The sequence below is a fragment of the Nannospalax galili genome, unplaced genomic scaffold, assembly GCF_000622305.1.
Source record: "Nannospalax galili isolate Female #2095 unplaced genomic scaffold, S.galili_v1.0 scaffold360, whole genome shotgun sequence".
Taxonomy (NCBI): Eukaryota; Metazoa; Chordata; class Mammalia; order Rodentia; family Spalacidae; genus Nannospalax; species Nannospalax galili.
Genome location: NW_008345688.1, coordinates 84,757 through 100,592, shown reverse-complemented (window position 1 = coordinate 100,592; position 15,836 = coordinate 84,757). Strand labels below are relative to the sequence as shown.

The window sequence follows — 15,836 nt, the reverse complement described above, 5'->3', positions numbered from 1 at the left end:
AACTATAATAGACATTTTGGCTGGATATAGTAATCTGGGTTGGCATCTGTGGTCATTTAACACTGGGAATACTTTGGACCAGGCTCTTCTGGATTTCATAGTTTGCATTGAAAAGTTAGCTGTGATCCTAATGGATTTTCCTTTATATGTGGCTTGTTTCTCTTTTGCAGCTTTCAGAATTTTCTCTTTGTTTTGTGCATGTAGTGTTTTTACTACGATGTGCCATGGAGAGTTTCTGTTCTGGTCCTGTCTGTTTGGTGTTCTGTATGCTTCTTGTATTTGTATGGGCATGTCTTTCTTTAAGTTTGGGAAATTTTCTTCCACAATTCTGTTGAAGATCTGGTCCATGCCATTGTCTTGGGATTCTGCTCCTTCCTGTATGCCTATGATTTGCAAGTTTGGTCTTTTTATGGTATCACTCAATTCCTGCATATTCATTTTTGTGATTTCTTAAATTTTTCATAGTCTTTGCTTCAGTGGTCCAGTTCATCCACTTTATCTTCCAATCTTGATACTCTGTTTTCCATTTCGTTCATCCTATTGGTGAGGCTTTCTCCTGTCGTTTCTAATTGGCTTATGGAGTGTTTCACTTCGTTCTTTATTTCAGCCTGAGTATTCTTCAATATTTCTAGCTCTTTTCTGAATTCATTCAGAAGTTTATCCCTATCTTCCTTCAGCTCTATGATTACCTTGTTTGTGTGTTCTTTAAATTCACTGAATTCTTTTATCATATTCATCATTGTTCTTTTGAGTTCCATGTCCTGCATTGTCTCTAGGGGGTTCTCACTGTGCTCCTCTAGAGGATTACTGGTATTTGGTGGGGATATGTTATTTTGGTTTTTCATGTTGTTATTTTTTCTCTGTGATTTTGACATGTGAATTTCTTTTGTAGTTTCTGACTCTTGTGTGATACTCGGGCCCTTTAAGTTTAGTTCTGGTTCTTTTTTTGAACTTTATGTGTCTTTGTGGTTTACTTTTTGGGTACGAAGAGCTGGTTTGTCTAGCTTCTGGTTCTCTCTTTTGATTTTATATTGTCGTGGCCGGATTGATTTTGTCTTCAGGAGTTCCGCAGTGGCCCAATTCCAATGTGGGTCAGAAGTTTTCAGACTTTCTCCTTGGGTCTGGAATCTTCTAAGAATGCTTTTGGCCTCAGGAACTTGTGTGTTCGACTGACCTGAGATCCTGGCCGTGGCAGTGCCATGCAGGGATGTAAAGGCAGATGGGGTTGGAAGAACCCCCAAGATTTCCCAGGGAGTTGATTAACTGGGTTGTACTGGATGCAAAGGATCAGGGAGAGGCAAGGTAAGCCTCGGAGCCCCAGAAAGAGGCTGTCAGCCCCAGAAAGAGGCTGGCGGGTGTTGCAGGACCAGGGAAGTGGACGGAGGTGAGGGTGGGGCCAGGTCCAGAAGTAGTGCTCCTGGGGCCTAAGGAAGGCACTGAGTTGGTCTGGGTGAAAAAGATCAGGAAGCAGTATTGGTTCCCCAGGTGTCTGGGGACCCAAGACTAGGAATGGAGCAGGGCCCAAACTAGGAATTCAGAACAGCGAGGGAGATGGAAGGGTGAATGAGGCCGGGGGAGTCAAGGTGTGGAGGGCTCCATGATAGACTTACCCCAAGAGAAGCCTGAGGGTGGGAGAGCATGCTAGGAGAGTTAGCCAGTGGTGCAGGTCCAGGGAAGCAGAAAGAGGTGAGGGCTGGGCCAGGTTCAGAAGCAGTGCTCCTGGAGCCCAAGGAAGGCACCAAGCTGGCCTGGGAGAAAAGGATCAGGAAGCAGCACCAGTTCCCCAGGTGTCTTTGGACCCAAGACCAAGAATGGCGCAGGGCCCAAACCAGGAGCAAAGAACAGTGGGGGAGATGGAAGGGCGAATGAGGCTGGGGGAGTCAAGGCTCAGAGGGCTCTGCGATAGACCCACCCCAAGAGAGGCCTGAGGGTAGGAGAGCAGGCCAGGAAAGCCAGCCGGTGGTGCAGGTCCAGGGAAGCAGAGAGAGGTGTGGGCTGGGCCAGGTCCAGAAGCAGTGCTCCTGGGGCCCAAGGAAGGCACCAAAGCTGGACTGGGTGAAAAGGATCAGGAAGCAGCACTGGCTCCCCAGGTGTCTGGGGCCCCAAGAGTAGGAATGGCACAGGGCCGAAACTAGGAGTAGAGAACAGCAGGGGAGATGGAAGGGTGAACGCGGCTGGGGGAGTCAAGGCGTGGAGGGCTGTGTGATAGACTTACCCCAAGAGAGGCCTGAGGGCAGGAGGTTAATACAGACTTTATATAGAATGATTAGAGTTGTGATTTCTTATCTTTTCTAAAAAATAAAATGGGATAATAAATTGTCAAAAATAATAAACATTGATTGGCTGCTGTTTGTTGGTGTTTTTTTTCTATAAACATTGGGACAGTGTAGTTAAACAAGACGAAATAATTTTCTCTCAGGAATTAAAGTTCAGAAACGGAGACAAAAGTGAAAATAAAAAATTGTGATTCACTTTTTATGGTGGTATTGGCAGGGATAGAACAAAGGAAGCATCCAACTTCATTCAGTGGCATTAAAGGAAAATCATAAGAGATGGAAATTAATGCTCTTGGTCTTTAAGAGTGATTACTCTGGTGGAGAGAAAATATTTTAAGAAAATAGCAGGAATATGGAAGGGTAAGGAGAAAGCAATTTACACTGAGGTAAATTGATTAAATCAAGTTATTTTGTACATGGGAGACCATGGTATATAATTATAGAATAGTGATAAGAGCAATAGATGTCAATTCTGAAACTAAATGCAATCAATTGCAGGAATTCTGATTAACAAGAGAGGCAAGTGTGGTCTTGAGTAGGCAAAATAGAACTTTGCTGTGAGATAAAATTGAAGATTTTTTGAAAGGGGAAATGGGCAAACAAAGGAAAAAGGAGATGGAAATTTTGGTAGTTAGGCTTAGACACCAGGAGAGCCTCCACTGACAGCACAGATCATGACTAGTAAAAAGAAGCCCTTTGAAGGGTACCTGGGAGAGCTTGTCATTAAGACTTAGCCCAGAAAGCATTTGAAGATGGTAAGTTATGAACTTCCACTCACTCTGGCTCATGTCACAGGAGTAAGGAAACATTTAATCAGGAAAACAATACAATTATAGGAAGGAGGTGTAAGAACTATAGTCATAGTCGGTTCTGTACACAGTGTTCTAGAACCGTGATGAACACAGAAAATGGAAGCTATTTTGTGGGTGTTTGGTCAGGAGTGCAGCTTGCTTAAATGTCCAATGGAAGCACAAATGCATTTCTACACACACATTACTAGGTGTCCTGCTTAGCTCAGGAACAAATTGTTATTACACTCTATGTGTAGGAAAAAGAGGAAATGATCTGGAATTCAACATGACTCACGATTAGTGGTGCCTAATGAAAATACAACCATTCTCTCCCATAGATTCATCTTTGGCTATTCACATAAATTTGGTAGCAATACTCATCATCGATACCAAAATCTATGGAAGTTTGAGCCCCTTATAGAAAGCAAGTTAATGTTTGCATAGAGTACACTTACATCTTCTTGCAAACCTTAGAATCACATTTTTAATACTTCTAATGATTATAACACCTAATTCTATGTAATAGTTGCTCCCTGTACTTTTATTTGTATAAGTTTCAGTTACTGTATTGTCTCATTCTAATTGGTTCTTTCTCATTATATTTTCAGATTGCCAGTGATTGAATTCACTGGGCTGGAATAAGTATAAAAAAGGATGCCTATACCAACATTTTCTATGCACATACAGGTATGATAAAATTTAGTTTTTAAATGAGGCATGATAATTAACAAAATTAGTAAGAACACAGAACACCCTTTCTCAAAAATGTTTTATTATAAAAACGGCTTTTATAATTTAGGCGTAACATGAAAGATTGCATCCTAAGAGACCCTTCCTTGCTGTGGTTATGGTCTGAGGGTCTCATGCCCAAGATAAAATGAGGTGTCTCTATAAATGTAGGAATGTTTTAGAAATGAAAGAAGAGAATGGAAGGGATGGAAAAGAAGATAAAGAAAAAAATGGAGAAGAAAAGAAAGTAGAGGCAATCCATGGAGAAGTTTGGAATTATTCCTTGAAAACTATTCCCTGATAAGTCTTCAGCGATAGAGACACATTGACAGGAATGAAGTTGAGAGCCATAAAGCTCTGTACATTGAAGCCAAATGAACAGTAAAATTAATATTAATAAAATATGTTGACTTTTCATAGAGCTTTGTATCTCTTTGCTATACTAAAAAAGTCAGTAAATATACTGCATAAAAATTTCATCACTTTCCTATTTGTATACAATGCATTGGGATTGAAGGGAATGTGAAATAGTGTTCCTATGGCTTTAAAAATTATGCTTGGCAAATTTAGCTGAACCTTGCACATGTACACCCGGAGAGCCTTGTCTCATGAGAAAGTTTATGCAGGAGTTATCTCTGGAATGCCAGTACTCCCCTAGTTTCTCAGGAGACACTTTGATCTCTCAAGGCATATTATGGTGGTAGTGTTATCATGGTCATTACATTTTACTAAATTGTTATAGTCTAGCCGCTCTATTTACTTATTCACTCTTCTATAATCATTCAACCGTAGCTCTAATAAGTATGAGAATGAAAAACAGAGTTGTCTGTGCTTTTGGCACGTGTGCGTGGATGAAGAAATAATAGTAAAGAAGTGAAACCGCATAAGTCCCCTGGTCTTTATTCAGTTCTGTGATAATCCGTTCAGGTCCTGTAGCTCCCCGCTGGCAGCCACATATGATCATATGCCCCACCATTCTGTTTTGACCCTCCAGCACTACTGCTGGCCATGCTCTTCTTACAGCCTAGTCCCCATTCCATGACTATATCCCTGTCCTGTCCTTACTCTCTCTTGGTATATGTAGGTCTTGAGCAGGATGTCATGTTAGAGCTGCCATGGTGTGGCCAATCCTCCAATGTCTTTTTCATGTCCAGCATTTTATAGTACTCTTCACCATCCTCTGTCCCTTACAGTCCTTCCAACAATACCTCCAAGATCTTTCCTGGGCCTCCCAGTGGGATTTATTGATGTCACATTTATGGCTGAGCACTCCACAGTCCTTTACTCTCACAACTGTGATGAGTTATGAGTCTCTACTGTAAATATAACTCTTGACTAAAAGAGGCTTCCCTGACTGAGGCTGAGGGCTGCAACAATCTGTGGACATAAACAAAAACATTTAGAAGGCAATTTTACTGTATGTCCAATTAGAAAAAATCAGAAAAAGATTTCCTTATAGGGCCCATGACCTCCCTAGTCATACAATATTCATCATGTTTATGGTACCAAAAATGTATTCCAGCCTCAGATCCAATGAGGGGTATTTGGTTACCCCTGGAACAGTCATCCCATGGTGGCATGAGTGGGTATATCCTGCCAGGCAAGTCCTCATTGCATCATTCATGGCCTACAGCTGGGAATGGTCTTTGATGACTCTTCTCCCCATAAACCTTATTGAGAAGCATGTCATCACTGTTTTGCTATATTTCATAATATTAAGAATTCTATAATTTTTAGTGATTTGTTGAAATGAACTTTCTGCCTGTGTCTCTCTGTCTCTTTCTCCCCTTTCCTCTCTCTTTTTTTCTATTTTGCTGTACATTATCAAACTTTGGGCTTAGAGAAAGCTAAGGAAGTCCTTCCACCATGGAACAAATTACCCAGCCCATGTGTCTTCCTTCTTTTTAGTGCTGTTTCCTTAATTATTTTAATTTTTTACTCATCTCTTTTTATAAAAAATTTTAAATATTTATTATTTTTATTTTGTGTGTATGAGTGCATTGCCTGAATGTATGTGAGTGCACCTGTGTTGTGCAATGCCACAGAGGTCAGAAGAGGGCTTTGGATTCCCCTGGAACTGGAGTCAAGGATGGTTCATAGCTACCATGTGGGTGCTAGGAATTGAACCCGGGTCCTCTGCAAGAGCAGTCAGTGCTCTTAACCACTGAGCCATCTCTCCAGCCCCTTTACTAGTCTTCTTATTCTCCCGTTTAAAAACACTATTTTAATTTTACGTCTATAAGTGTATTGCCTGCATGTATGTAAGTGAATCTATGTATGCAATGCCTGTGAAGGCAAGAAGAGAACAGTGGATCTCCTGGAACTGGAGTTACTGTTGGTTGTTAGTCCTCATGTGGGTGCTGGGATCAGAACCCAGGTCCTCTGCGAGAAAAACTAGTGTTCTTAACCACTGAGTCATTTTGTCAGTCCCACATTCTCCCATATTTCATGAGACAAATATCTTTAGAAAAACTGATGTAATTAACAAATAATGATCTGTAATTAATTTGGGGGTCTTTTTGAGACTCTAATTCATTTTGTTTGTTTTGAGGCAGGTATTGCTGTGAAGTTTAGAAGTCATGCTGCTTTTTAACACCTGATCAACCTGCTTCTGCCTCCAAGGTGCCTGACCTGGAAAGCATTTACACATGAGCTCCATGTATAATGTATGAGTACAAAAATGAATCTGAATCTAGGCTATATTAGGGAGTGCTAAAGGTATTTTCTTTCAACTAACTAATTTGTTTCCTTGGCAGTTTCAGGAGCAATGAAAAAAAATAACCTTTTCATTGGATAAAAAATACCTTAAAGGTGGTGAGGTAAAACACAAGCTTAACGAATATGATTGCTTGGAACATTACAAAGGCACCTCACCCCTAATACAGTGAGTGGAAAATAAATGCATTTATTTTGAAGGATGCTGCAATGCATATTTAAATTGAGTGTCTTTTTCCCATTTTTGAATGAGTAGAAGACATCTAACTGAGGACATAGTGCAAAGATTGTGCACTTAATCTGGAATGGGAAAAGCCAAGAGGACTGGGGTAGGGAGGTAAATGGAATGACTGAAGTTTAGGAATAGATGTGCTTCAGACGTGTCAGCATTACAAGATCTGGGGAACATCCAGAAAAAGCGAGGAGAAAGCAAAGTGGAAGAACTGTGCTCAGGGCAAATAAATAAGGCAAAAGCCATATATGGCATAATTTTGAATGCATAAAACATGGTGCTATTTTTAGTAATGCAAAGAAACATTCAGTAGCTTAAGTATCCAGGTGCAGGCTGGCAATGAGATACTAATCACAGAAAACAGCAGTTATGCACAAACATAATTAACATCAACTAAATAAGTGTTAATGTTTGAAATTTTTGTGTAATAATATATGCTCAATACAATTAAAAGAATAAATTTATACAATTAGATCAGAATAATATAAGACCTTAAAATCTATTTAAAATACTTAGAAATAATCAAGGCATCGATACAGAATTCATGAACACAAAGTCTTAGCATAGTAAGAAAGGGTGAATTATAATCCATTGAATGGTTCCCAATAATTATGATTAAAAATTCTGCATGGACAATTCATCTTAGACACTATGATCAGAATGGAGAAAAAAACAATGTAAACTAAAAAGTTCCATAATTTGTTAATTGGACCTCAGTACATTTCAAGCACTTCTGATTATAACAACTGAAATGCTCAAGAGTGATGTTGTTAAATGAGGGTGGTAAGATGTACACTTCTTACTGCAGAGACATCTCAGAAGATGAAGCATTTGCCATGCAAGTGTCAAGACCAGTGCTTGGATCCTTAGACCCATGTGAAAGTGAGATGGGCATGTTGGCACCAGTGCTTGACAGGTAGAGAGGAGGGGATCCCTGGAGTAAGCTGGCAGGCAAAACTAACTGAACAGACCATCTCAGGGTTACCAAGGAACCCTACCTCAGAAAGTTAAGTGGAGAGTAACTAAGGAATATCAGATGATAAGCTTTTGATTTCACATGTGTATTTCTACACATTCAAACATGCATACACATGTGAATGCGCCCACATGCATATCACATGCACATATATGCATCCAAAGAACTGATGATGGTACTCCCAACAGTAAATATAAAATAAGAAAGTATTTAGTTACAGAAGACCAGAACAGCTTACAAAGTTGTCAGAAATAATACATGCATTCCCATGTCCTTTGTAAATGTCTTTTCAGCTTAGTGTGATAGCACATCCCTGTAATCCTTGCTCTTGCTGGGCTCAGATAGGAGACCATGAGTTACGTGATTTTTTTGTGTGTAATGAAACTTATGCAAATCAACCAATACACTAACAAAAATAGTCCATCAAATTTGTCTTTAGTTCTTTTTAACATACATTTTAAATATAGCAGCCAAATTCACTTTTTTAAACTACTGGCTTTTTTTAAGCATTGTTTTTGGTGTGGTGTGCTCTGTGTTGTGTTGTGTGTGTGTGTGTGTGTGTGTGTGTGTGTATGTGTTGATGTATGTGTATATGTGTGCAGGTGCCTATGGAGGATAGAAGAAAGCATCCGATCCCCTGTAACTGGGGTTACTGGCTGCTGTGAGCTGCTGTATTAGTCACTTTCTGTTGCTGTGATAGAAACACTGACAAAAACAATTTATAGAAGGAAGAGTTTATTTGAGCTTATGGTTCCAGGGGAATTACAGTCCATCATGGCAGGGAGGCATGGTGTCTGGAGGTGGATGGAGCAGGAGCAGCAGAAGCTAAGCTCTCACATCATCAAGCAGGCACAGGAAGCAAGAGAGCAACTGAGATCCGGCAAGGCTTAAGACCTCTCCATGCCCGACCCCAGTGACACGCTTCCTCCAGGATAGCCACACCTTCTGAAACCTCCCCAAACAGCGCCATCATCTGGGGACAAAATGTCCAAATACTTGGAGTCTATGGGAGACATTTTCATTCATACAACCACAGCTGCCCAATGTGGATGCTGGAACTTCAACTCAAGTCTTCTGAAGAGCAGCAGGGACTCTTAACTGCTGAGCCATGTCTGCAGGAAGTATCATATTTCTTTCAGTGGGTATTCCATAGAAATACCAATAATTGGAATATGTTTTGGTTTCCGTTGTTTGCATTCTAATAATGACACAAAGATTTTGATAAACATTAACATCCCTTTCAAGAAAGACATTCTAACATAGACATCAAATTGCTCTGTTTAGTCTTGTAATCCTAATGAAGGCTTTAGATTTGATTTGAAAGTATGACAGTATAGTTCTTCAAATTACTCAGAAGCACGTAACAGAGGCAATAATTCACTTTTACATATACAGTGACAAGCATACATACATGCACATGTATACACACATCCATATTTTTTAAGTATTCATTACATAGAAATTAAGTTCTGACTGGTTATGGTGGCACAAACTTTTAATCCTGACACTCAGGAGGAAGAGAGAAGCTGACTTCTGTGAGATAGAAGCCAACCTGGTTTACATAGTGCCAGGCAACCTGGGGCTACAGGTTAAAGAAAATGAAATTAAGTTCTATTCTTTTTAGGACAGAGAACATTCCTCCTTATAAACAGATCGTTTTCCTATGTAATATTACTATCATTTTCCTGTGGTGTCCCTCAGTTTAAAATGAAATGACATTATAAAAACAAATTATGAATTGAAAATGCTATAAGTAAATGTGCACTTAAACCCCAGAAGTAAGTAAATACAGCACATAGCATAATCTATTCAAGAATGATGAGAACAGAAAAAAAACAAACTAGAGCAGAAATCATATTGAATAATAAAGTTAGGAATATTTAGTGTAATATGATAGATAACTCTCTGTATCTATAAATATTAACAATTCAAAGCCCTGTACAGTATCAGATGTTTGTCCTGAACTCTCCGCAGAATAAAAGCTGTGTTCCCTGCCTGTGCCGAGCATCACAAGAGAGTATCATTGTGTATTGCTAAAATAGGGAAAAACAGAAAATTCGAATTTTGAATTATGGTTTCTAATGACTGGTTATTATGTATGTATAATTGTATAGTATAAAATTGTGAGTCAAATCATTTTAAATCTGAGAACATCAAACATGAGTCAGAGAAATGATGAAGAGCATAATTGCAGTGTTTAAAGGATTCCACATTTTCGGAAGATTTCTGTGCTATCTTAATTGTGCTTTCCCTCTTAGTCTTTGTTTGCACTGAAATGATTTCATTCTTTTGTTTGAACCTGTGTTTGTTACTCTCATATGATCAGCTGTCATATAGAGTTGTTAACAAAATTCAAGTGGTTTGTTTTTTTACTCTTTATTTGCTAAAATAACTGAGGAACTAACCTAATTAATTTTTTCCACTTTGAATAGGTGAAACAATAGAAAAACTATAGTATGAGTCAAATTAAGAATATGTTTGCATGCTTAAATGTGATGGCATGTTTAGTTAAGTATGCTAGATATCTTTTAACTTTCTTACATATTTCTATTCTGTGAAATTTTTATAATAAAATGACATTGTGTTGAAATTAGCGGGCCACAGGAATAACAATATTTCACGCCTCAAACTTCGAGAGTTAAGCCCTCAGTTTGTGTTACAATACTATTTTCCTAAATATTGAAGTAATTGAGTCTTTGAAACCGTTCAAGAATTTTTAAATCGTGATATGCAAAGTTCATCATAGAAAGAGTTTTCTATGTATGACTTTCAAAAGAGCATTTTTCACATCCTTGTTCCTCAGACTGTAGATCAGTGGGTTCAGCATGGGGATGACAATCGTGTAGAACACAGAGGCTACCTGTGCCTGGGTGAGGGATGAGGTGTTGTCAGGCTGCAAATAGGTGAAAATGAGGGAACCATAGAAGACAGTGACCCCGGTGAGGTGGGAGGCACAGGTGGAGAAGGCCTTCCGCCTGCCTGCTGCAGATTGGATTCTCAGGATGGCTGAGATGATGGCCAAGTAGGTGACTGTGATGATGAGGAGTGAACTGACGATTGTGAACCCAGCTAGAGCAAAGATCACTAGTTCTGTTCTGAAGGCATCTACACAGGATAGGGCTAAAAGAGCCGTGGTGTCACAAAAGAAATGACTGATGTTGGAATCACAGAAAGGCAAGCTGCTTATCACACAGATGGATACCAGAGAATTTGTGAAGCCTATCACAAAAGGCAGGATCCCCAGGCAGTTACAAACTTTCTGGGACATAACTGTGGAATACAACAAGGGATTGCAGATTGCTACATAGCGATCATAGGCCATGGAGCCCAGAAGGAAACACTCACTACACACCAAACCCACAAAAAAGTACATTTGAACAAAGCAGCCTTCAAAGGAGATGGATTTTTGTGTGGACTGGAAGTTGACTAGCACCTTGGGTGTTACAGTGGAGGAATAGAATAGGTCAATGAAAGCTAAATTGCTAAGGAAATAGTACATAGGTGTGTGGAGCTGAGAGTCAATTCTGATCAATATGATTAACCCAAGGTTGCCCAACACAGTGAACAGATAGATAAAAAGAAACACCAAGAACAGACAGACTTGTAATTCTGGGTGATTTGCAAATCCAGTGAGTGTGAAGAAAGTCACTTCTGTTTGATTGTTCCCAGCCATTTGTGCTAACTCAGACTTTGACTTAATCTGTTGAAAACCAAACAACAAAATAACTTAAAGTAACAATGAAGGCATAAGGTAAAAACACAAGAATAAGATTCATATTGACCACTTCATTGGGAGAGGTATATATCAAAAGCTAATGTTGTATGACTGTGTGAACTTTATTTATGGAAATGAGAGAAGGTAATGGATATACCCAAACTCATGTTTATGCAGAAGTTTTACTGTTTTAAGTAATCCTGCCCTAAATGACTATAAGAAATTCCTGCTGAGGTATACCCTCTTCTTCTCAAGTCTATGATTGCCCCAAAGTTGTACACCTAGTAATTTATTCACTAGAATCAATTTCATTATAATCTTAGGAAGTACAAAGCCCATTTTAAAAAGAGGATTTTAGTTCATGGATTTAATTATATTTTTGAGTTGCATTTTTATTTACTAATAGGTAACAAGTAAATTTTGGACAGGATAGACACATTTGATATTGTCCTTGACTCAGTACATTTTTGGAAATATTTTTAGTTATAAAGGAAACTAGAAAAACCCAGCTCACACCCTATTCATTCTAAAATTCTTAATGGTTCTCTGTCTTCTGTCACTCACCCTTTTTCTCTATTGATGAGTTAAGACTTGTTGTGCACTTTAATTGATAATATAGTTCTGTCATTTCCGTGTGGTTAGAAAACATGACTGTATCTAATTCATAACACACATGATATCACGAGGTAATCAGGTCATTATTGAAGCATAGATTACAAGACAAATATTTAAACAAAAGAAAAAATAATTTCATTACATTTGGAGAAATTGTTTTCATAATGCAAATGACAAATACAGAGTACATAACAAAAATAAAACTGTCATTCTCGTTTAAAGCAAATTTGTTTCAATATATAGCACATTACAAAAAGAGACTCAATTCCTATTATGCCTTCACATTAATTTACTGTGCCTCAGGTCTATAAGCATTCATATATAATCATTCATTCTTTAAAAATTATTTTATATTAGTTTTTATTTTATGTGTATATGTATATTGCCTGCATGTATGTGAGTGCACACGTGTCACTGTGGAAGTCAGAAGAGAGCTTCAGATTCCCCTGGAACTGGAGTTAAGGACAGCTCGTAGCCACCATGTGGGTGCTGGGAATCGAACCCAGGTCCTCTACAAGAGTAGTCAGTGCTCTTAACCACTGAGCAATCTCTCCAGCCCTAGTCATTCATGTTTTTGATGTGCTGTTATGCAACAAAAACACATTTGCTTGTCTGTCACTAGACTACTTTTCCTAAGAACTACTGCAATATTCATATCCTTAAAAGGAAAGTAAATTCTCAGTGTGAAAAATGCAGACATGATATTTATATGCATGTCTTCAGACATACATGCTCCTGAGGAATGGAAAACTTACAGTGCTTCCACAGACTTACCTGGAATTCCATCATGCAGCGGATACTCCTTCTCTTTTGCTATCTCCCACTTAATTTTGGATTCATTAACTTTCCTCCTCTGCAGTTAAGAGCTTTATGAATTATGAACAAAATGGCTGGGACCTATGATTGTTGGTTCTGCTGTTGGTGCTGCTACTTAACACAGCCATATTCCTACCTCATAAGCCCTTATAAAATTTATGATAGTGGTTTGGCTTACGGTTCCTTCTGTTGTGTACAGTTACCTCTCGCTGACATGGTGGAAATAAAAGGCAAGTTAACAAAGCCAGTTACTTTGTAGACCTTCCTACAAATTCAAAGTCTTCATTTTTACCTCAAACTTGAATTCATAGTGTTTTATTCCTGATGTATTTTTAAAGAAGTCTAAAACAAAGGCTTCTCTTCTGAAATTTACTGTGCTACACAGAATTCTTGTACAAAAACCTCTTTTTAATCCCTGAAACTCACCTCATAAAGGAGTTTGTCAATTACTATGCTTAATCTCTTGAGGTTTGTATTTTTTTTGAGGTTTGTATTTTAATTGTACTCCAAGGTCTATTTCTGAAATGCATGGAAAGTATCTCCCGTAGAGACATTAATTCTGCATGGATCTTTGCCTTCAATGGGCAGACAATGACATTAGAAGTCACAATAACACTGTGCTATTGCTGTGTATGTGCTTGTAATTTATCTTAAGGATACGTTATTCCTATCCACAAAATTCTAAGTATTTTCAAAATTTAAAATTTTTATTTTATTTATTTATTTTTAATTATTTTTCTTTTTTTAAATTTTTAATAACTGCATGATTAGAAGAAGCATTTCATTGCAGCTTTAACATATTCAGTAACAAACCCCAGAGCAAGAATACATCTTTTTCACAGTGGCTGTAAGTTTCTATGTTCACGGTTGAATTAATAGAGTCATACAATATTGAACTCAGTATAAACCCTGTAAGAAATAAAATTTAATGAGATTTTAACCCGTAAAAAAAGATCTCCATTTCATTTTAGAATATATTGTTCCTTGCAGAAAGACTCATTTTTTGCTACTAACACTGAGATGTTGGCGCATGCATCTCTAATCTGTATGTATCTATAACTACTCATGATCGGTAGCACTTGGATCCTTGGAGCCTGTGTATGTCTATGAAGTCATCAGGTAGATTTCAATGGAAATATTTATCACCTCTACTAATTAACATGATGTAAATTTCCATGCTTCCTCATCAAATATAACACATTTAATTTTTTTATTTGTGTGTGTGTGTGTGTGTGTGTGTGTATCACACAGAACATCCCGAACCATCTTGTTCAACTATACACCCACTTCCCAGATGGCACCCTCCCATAGCCTCCCTCCCCCCACTAGAGCCCTTATACTCTGATATCCTTGCTTCTGTTTGCTGTGCTGTCAGCACCCCAGCCATTCCCCACTACTTGCCCAACTGGTGAATCTAGTCAGCCTAACTAGAGGTCTTTTTTTTAGGAAAGTCAGATCTTTCTCATCTAGCAGTAATCAGTTGTCAATATTCCTTTAGATAAGATTGGGGTCTGCTGTTTATTTTCCCAGTTCTATGCTGGGTTATTATCCGGGAGTCCCTTGGGCCACCCTGGCCAACAACTCAAATGAAGGTATCTCCTAACTGGCATTGTTGCTTGTTATGTAGCCTTTAGCTATGCATATGTACACTTAAGAAATTATATTGGCCCCTTTAATCTTTGGTTATACATTCCTTTTGGGTGTTTAAGGCCATACAGTTGGTCCAGATAAACCTATTTATTTTTACTCTTAAGGTGGTTTGAGGATCTGTTCCTCAGGGGTCACATGGGCTTGGGAGAAGCCCCTGGCTCCTTTCTTTTACCAGTTCCATCTATGTGAAGGTAAGTCAAAGATCCTACTTGACCATGGTTGGCTTCGCTAGGAAGCATGGAAGAAATGATTCCTCTGTGTTGACCCTCCTCTTTATAGACTGGACACTGGTTCAAGTCCATCTAGTGGGGTCTCCTCGGCCTCCTTGATCAAGAGGACAGGTGACCCACCACAATTACAGGACATTTTGAGAGATACTCATAGACCCTGGAACTAGTCGACCTAGGAGGGCAAGGAGCAAAACTGTCCTTTATGTCCCTCTGATCAAATTATTATAGGCCTCAAAGTATGTCTGTTCAACATCCAAGAAGGTTACTTCCACCAGTCTACCAGTCTGGTACACTTTTTTTTTGGTCTTTTTGAGACAGGGTCTCCCTGTAGCCCCAGCTGGCCTGGAACTCATTATGTAGACCAGGCTGGCCTTGAACTCACAGAGATCTGCAGGCCTCTGCTTCCCAAGTGCTGGGATTAAAGGCATGTGCCACCACACCCTGCAAGTCAGTCTGGTACTTTTAATTACTGTGTGTCATGTAGATAAATCTTGGGCAAAGACCAATTGTTCTCAGATAAACCTTACCTAGATATATATTTCTTGATCTGCTATGTATAATTTGTCAATAAGTTGTTGGAATAACGTGGTTCTCTCTGGTTCTGAAAATTAGCTAAGCATTATTCATCTCTGGCATTGTCTCACCCCTCCATCATGGTTTTCCCACTTAAGGTGCCCCCATTTCCCCCCTTTCTCCCATAATAATACCTTTCTCCTATGGTCCTACCTCTCTTGAGCTCCTTCTTTCCCTTTATTCCCTAAGTTACTTGTATAACCCTTCCTCCCCAATTAAATCCCCACTCCCTTAAACTAACCCAATTTTTGTCTCTATCTCCCTTATTAAGGCCTGTTTCCTACTGTTCTTCTCTTTCAGTTTCTTTCTTTTCCTTCACCTCACGGGTTCCTTTCCATTATCCTGGTTCCTGTAGTTATGTCTGGATACATACTCACTTATCAGGATTTGGTTCTAGGATCCACATATGAGGGAGAACATATGTTGATTTTTTTTTCTGAGTCTGTGTTACTTCATTTAGTATTACAGTTTCTAGTTCCATCCATATACCTGCAAATTTCATGATTTCATCTTTCTTT

The 15,836-nt window shown here is 38.8% G+C and overlaps 1 protein-coding gene across 1 annotated transcript; it reads right to left on the bottom strand.

The window, feature by feature from the left end:
• Positions 1-10,459: 10,459 nt before the first annotated feature.
• Positions 10,460-11,392, bottom strand: LOC103741063 (olfactory receptor 8I2). Its single transcript, XM_008841750.1, has one exon. It carries the CDS (start codon positions 11,390-11,392, stop codon positions 10,460-10,462), a length of 933 nt encoding a protein of 310 aa, XP_008839972.1.
• Between the last annotated feature and the right edge of the window lie 4,444 nt (positions 11,393-15,836).

Excerpts from the sequence above, each read along its gene's own strand:
- LOC103741063 (XM_008841750.1), bottom strand. The coding sequence starts at position 11,392 with ATGGCTGGGAACAATCAAACAGAAGTGACTTTCTTCACACTCACTGGA.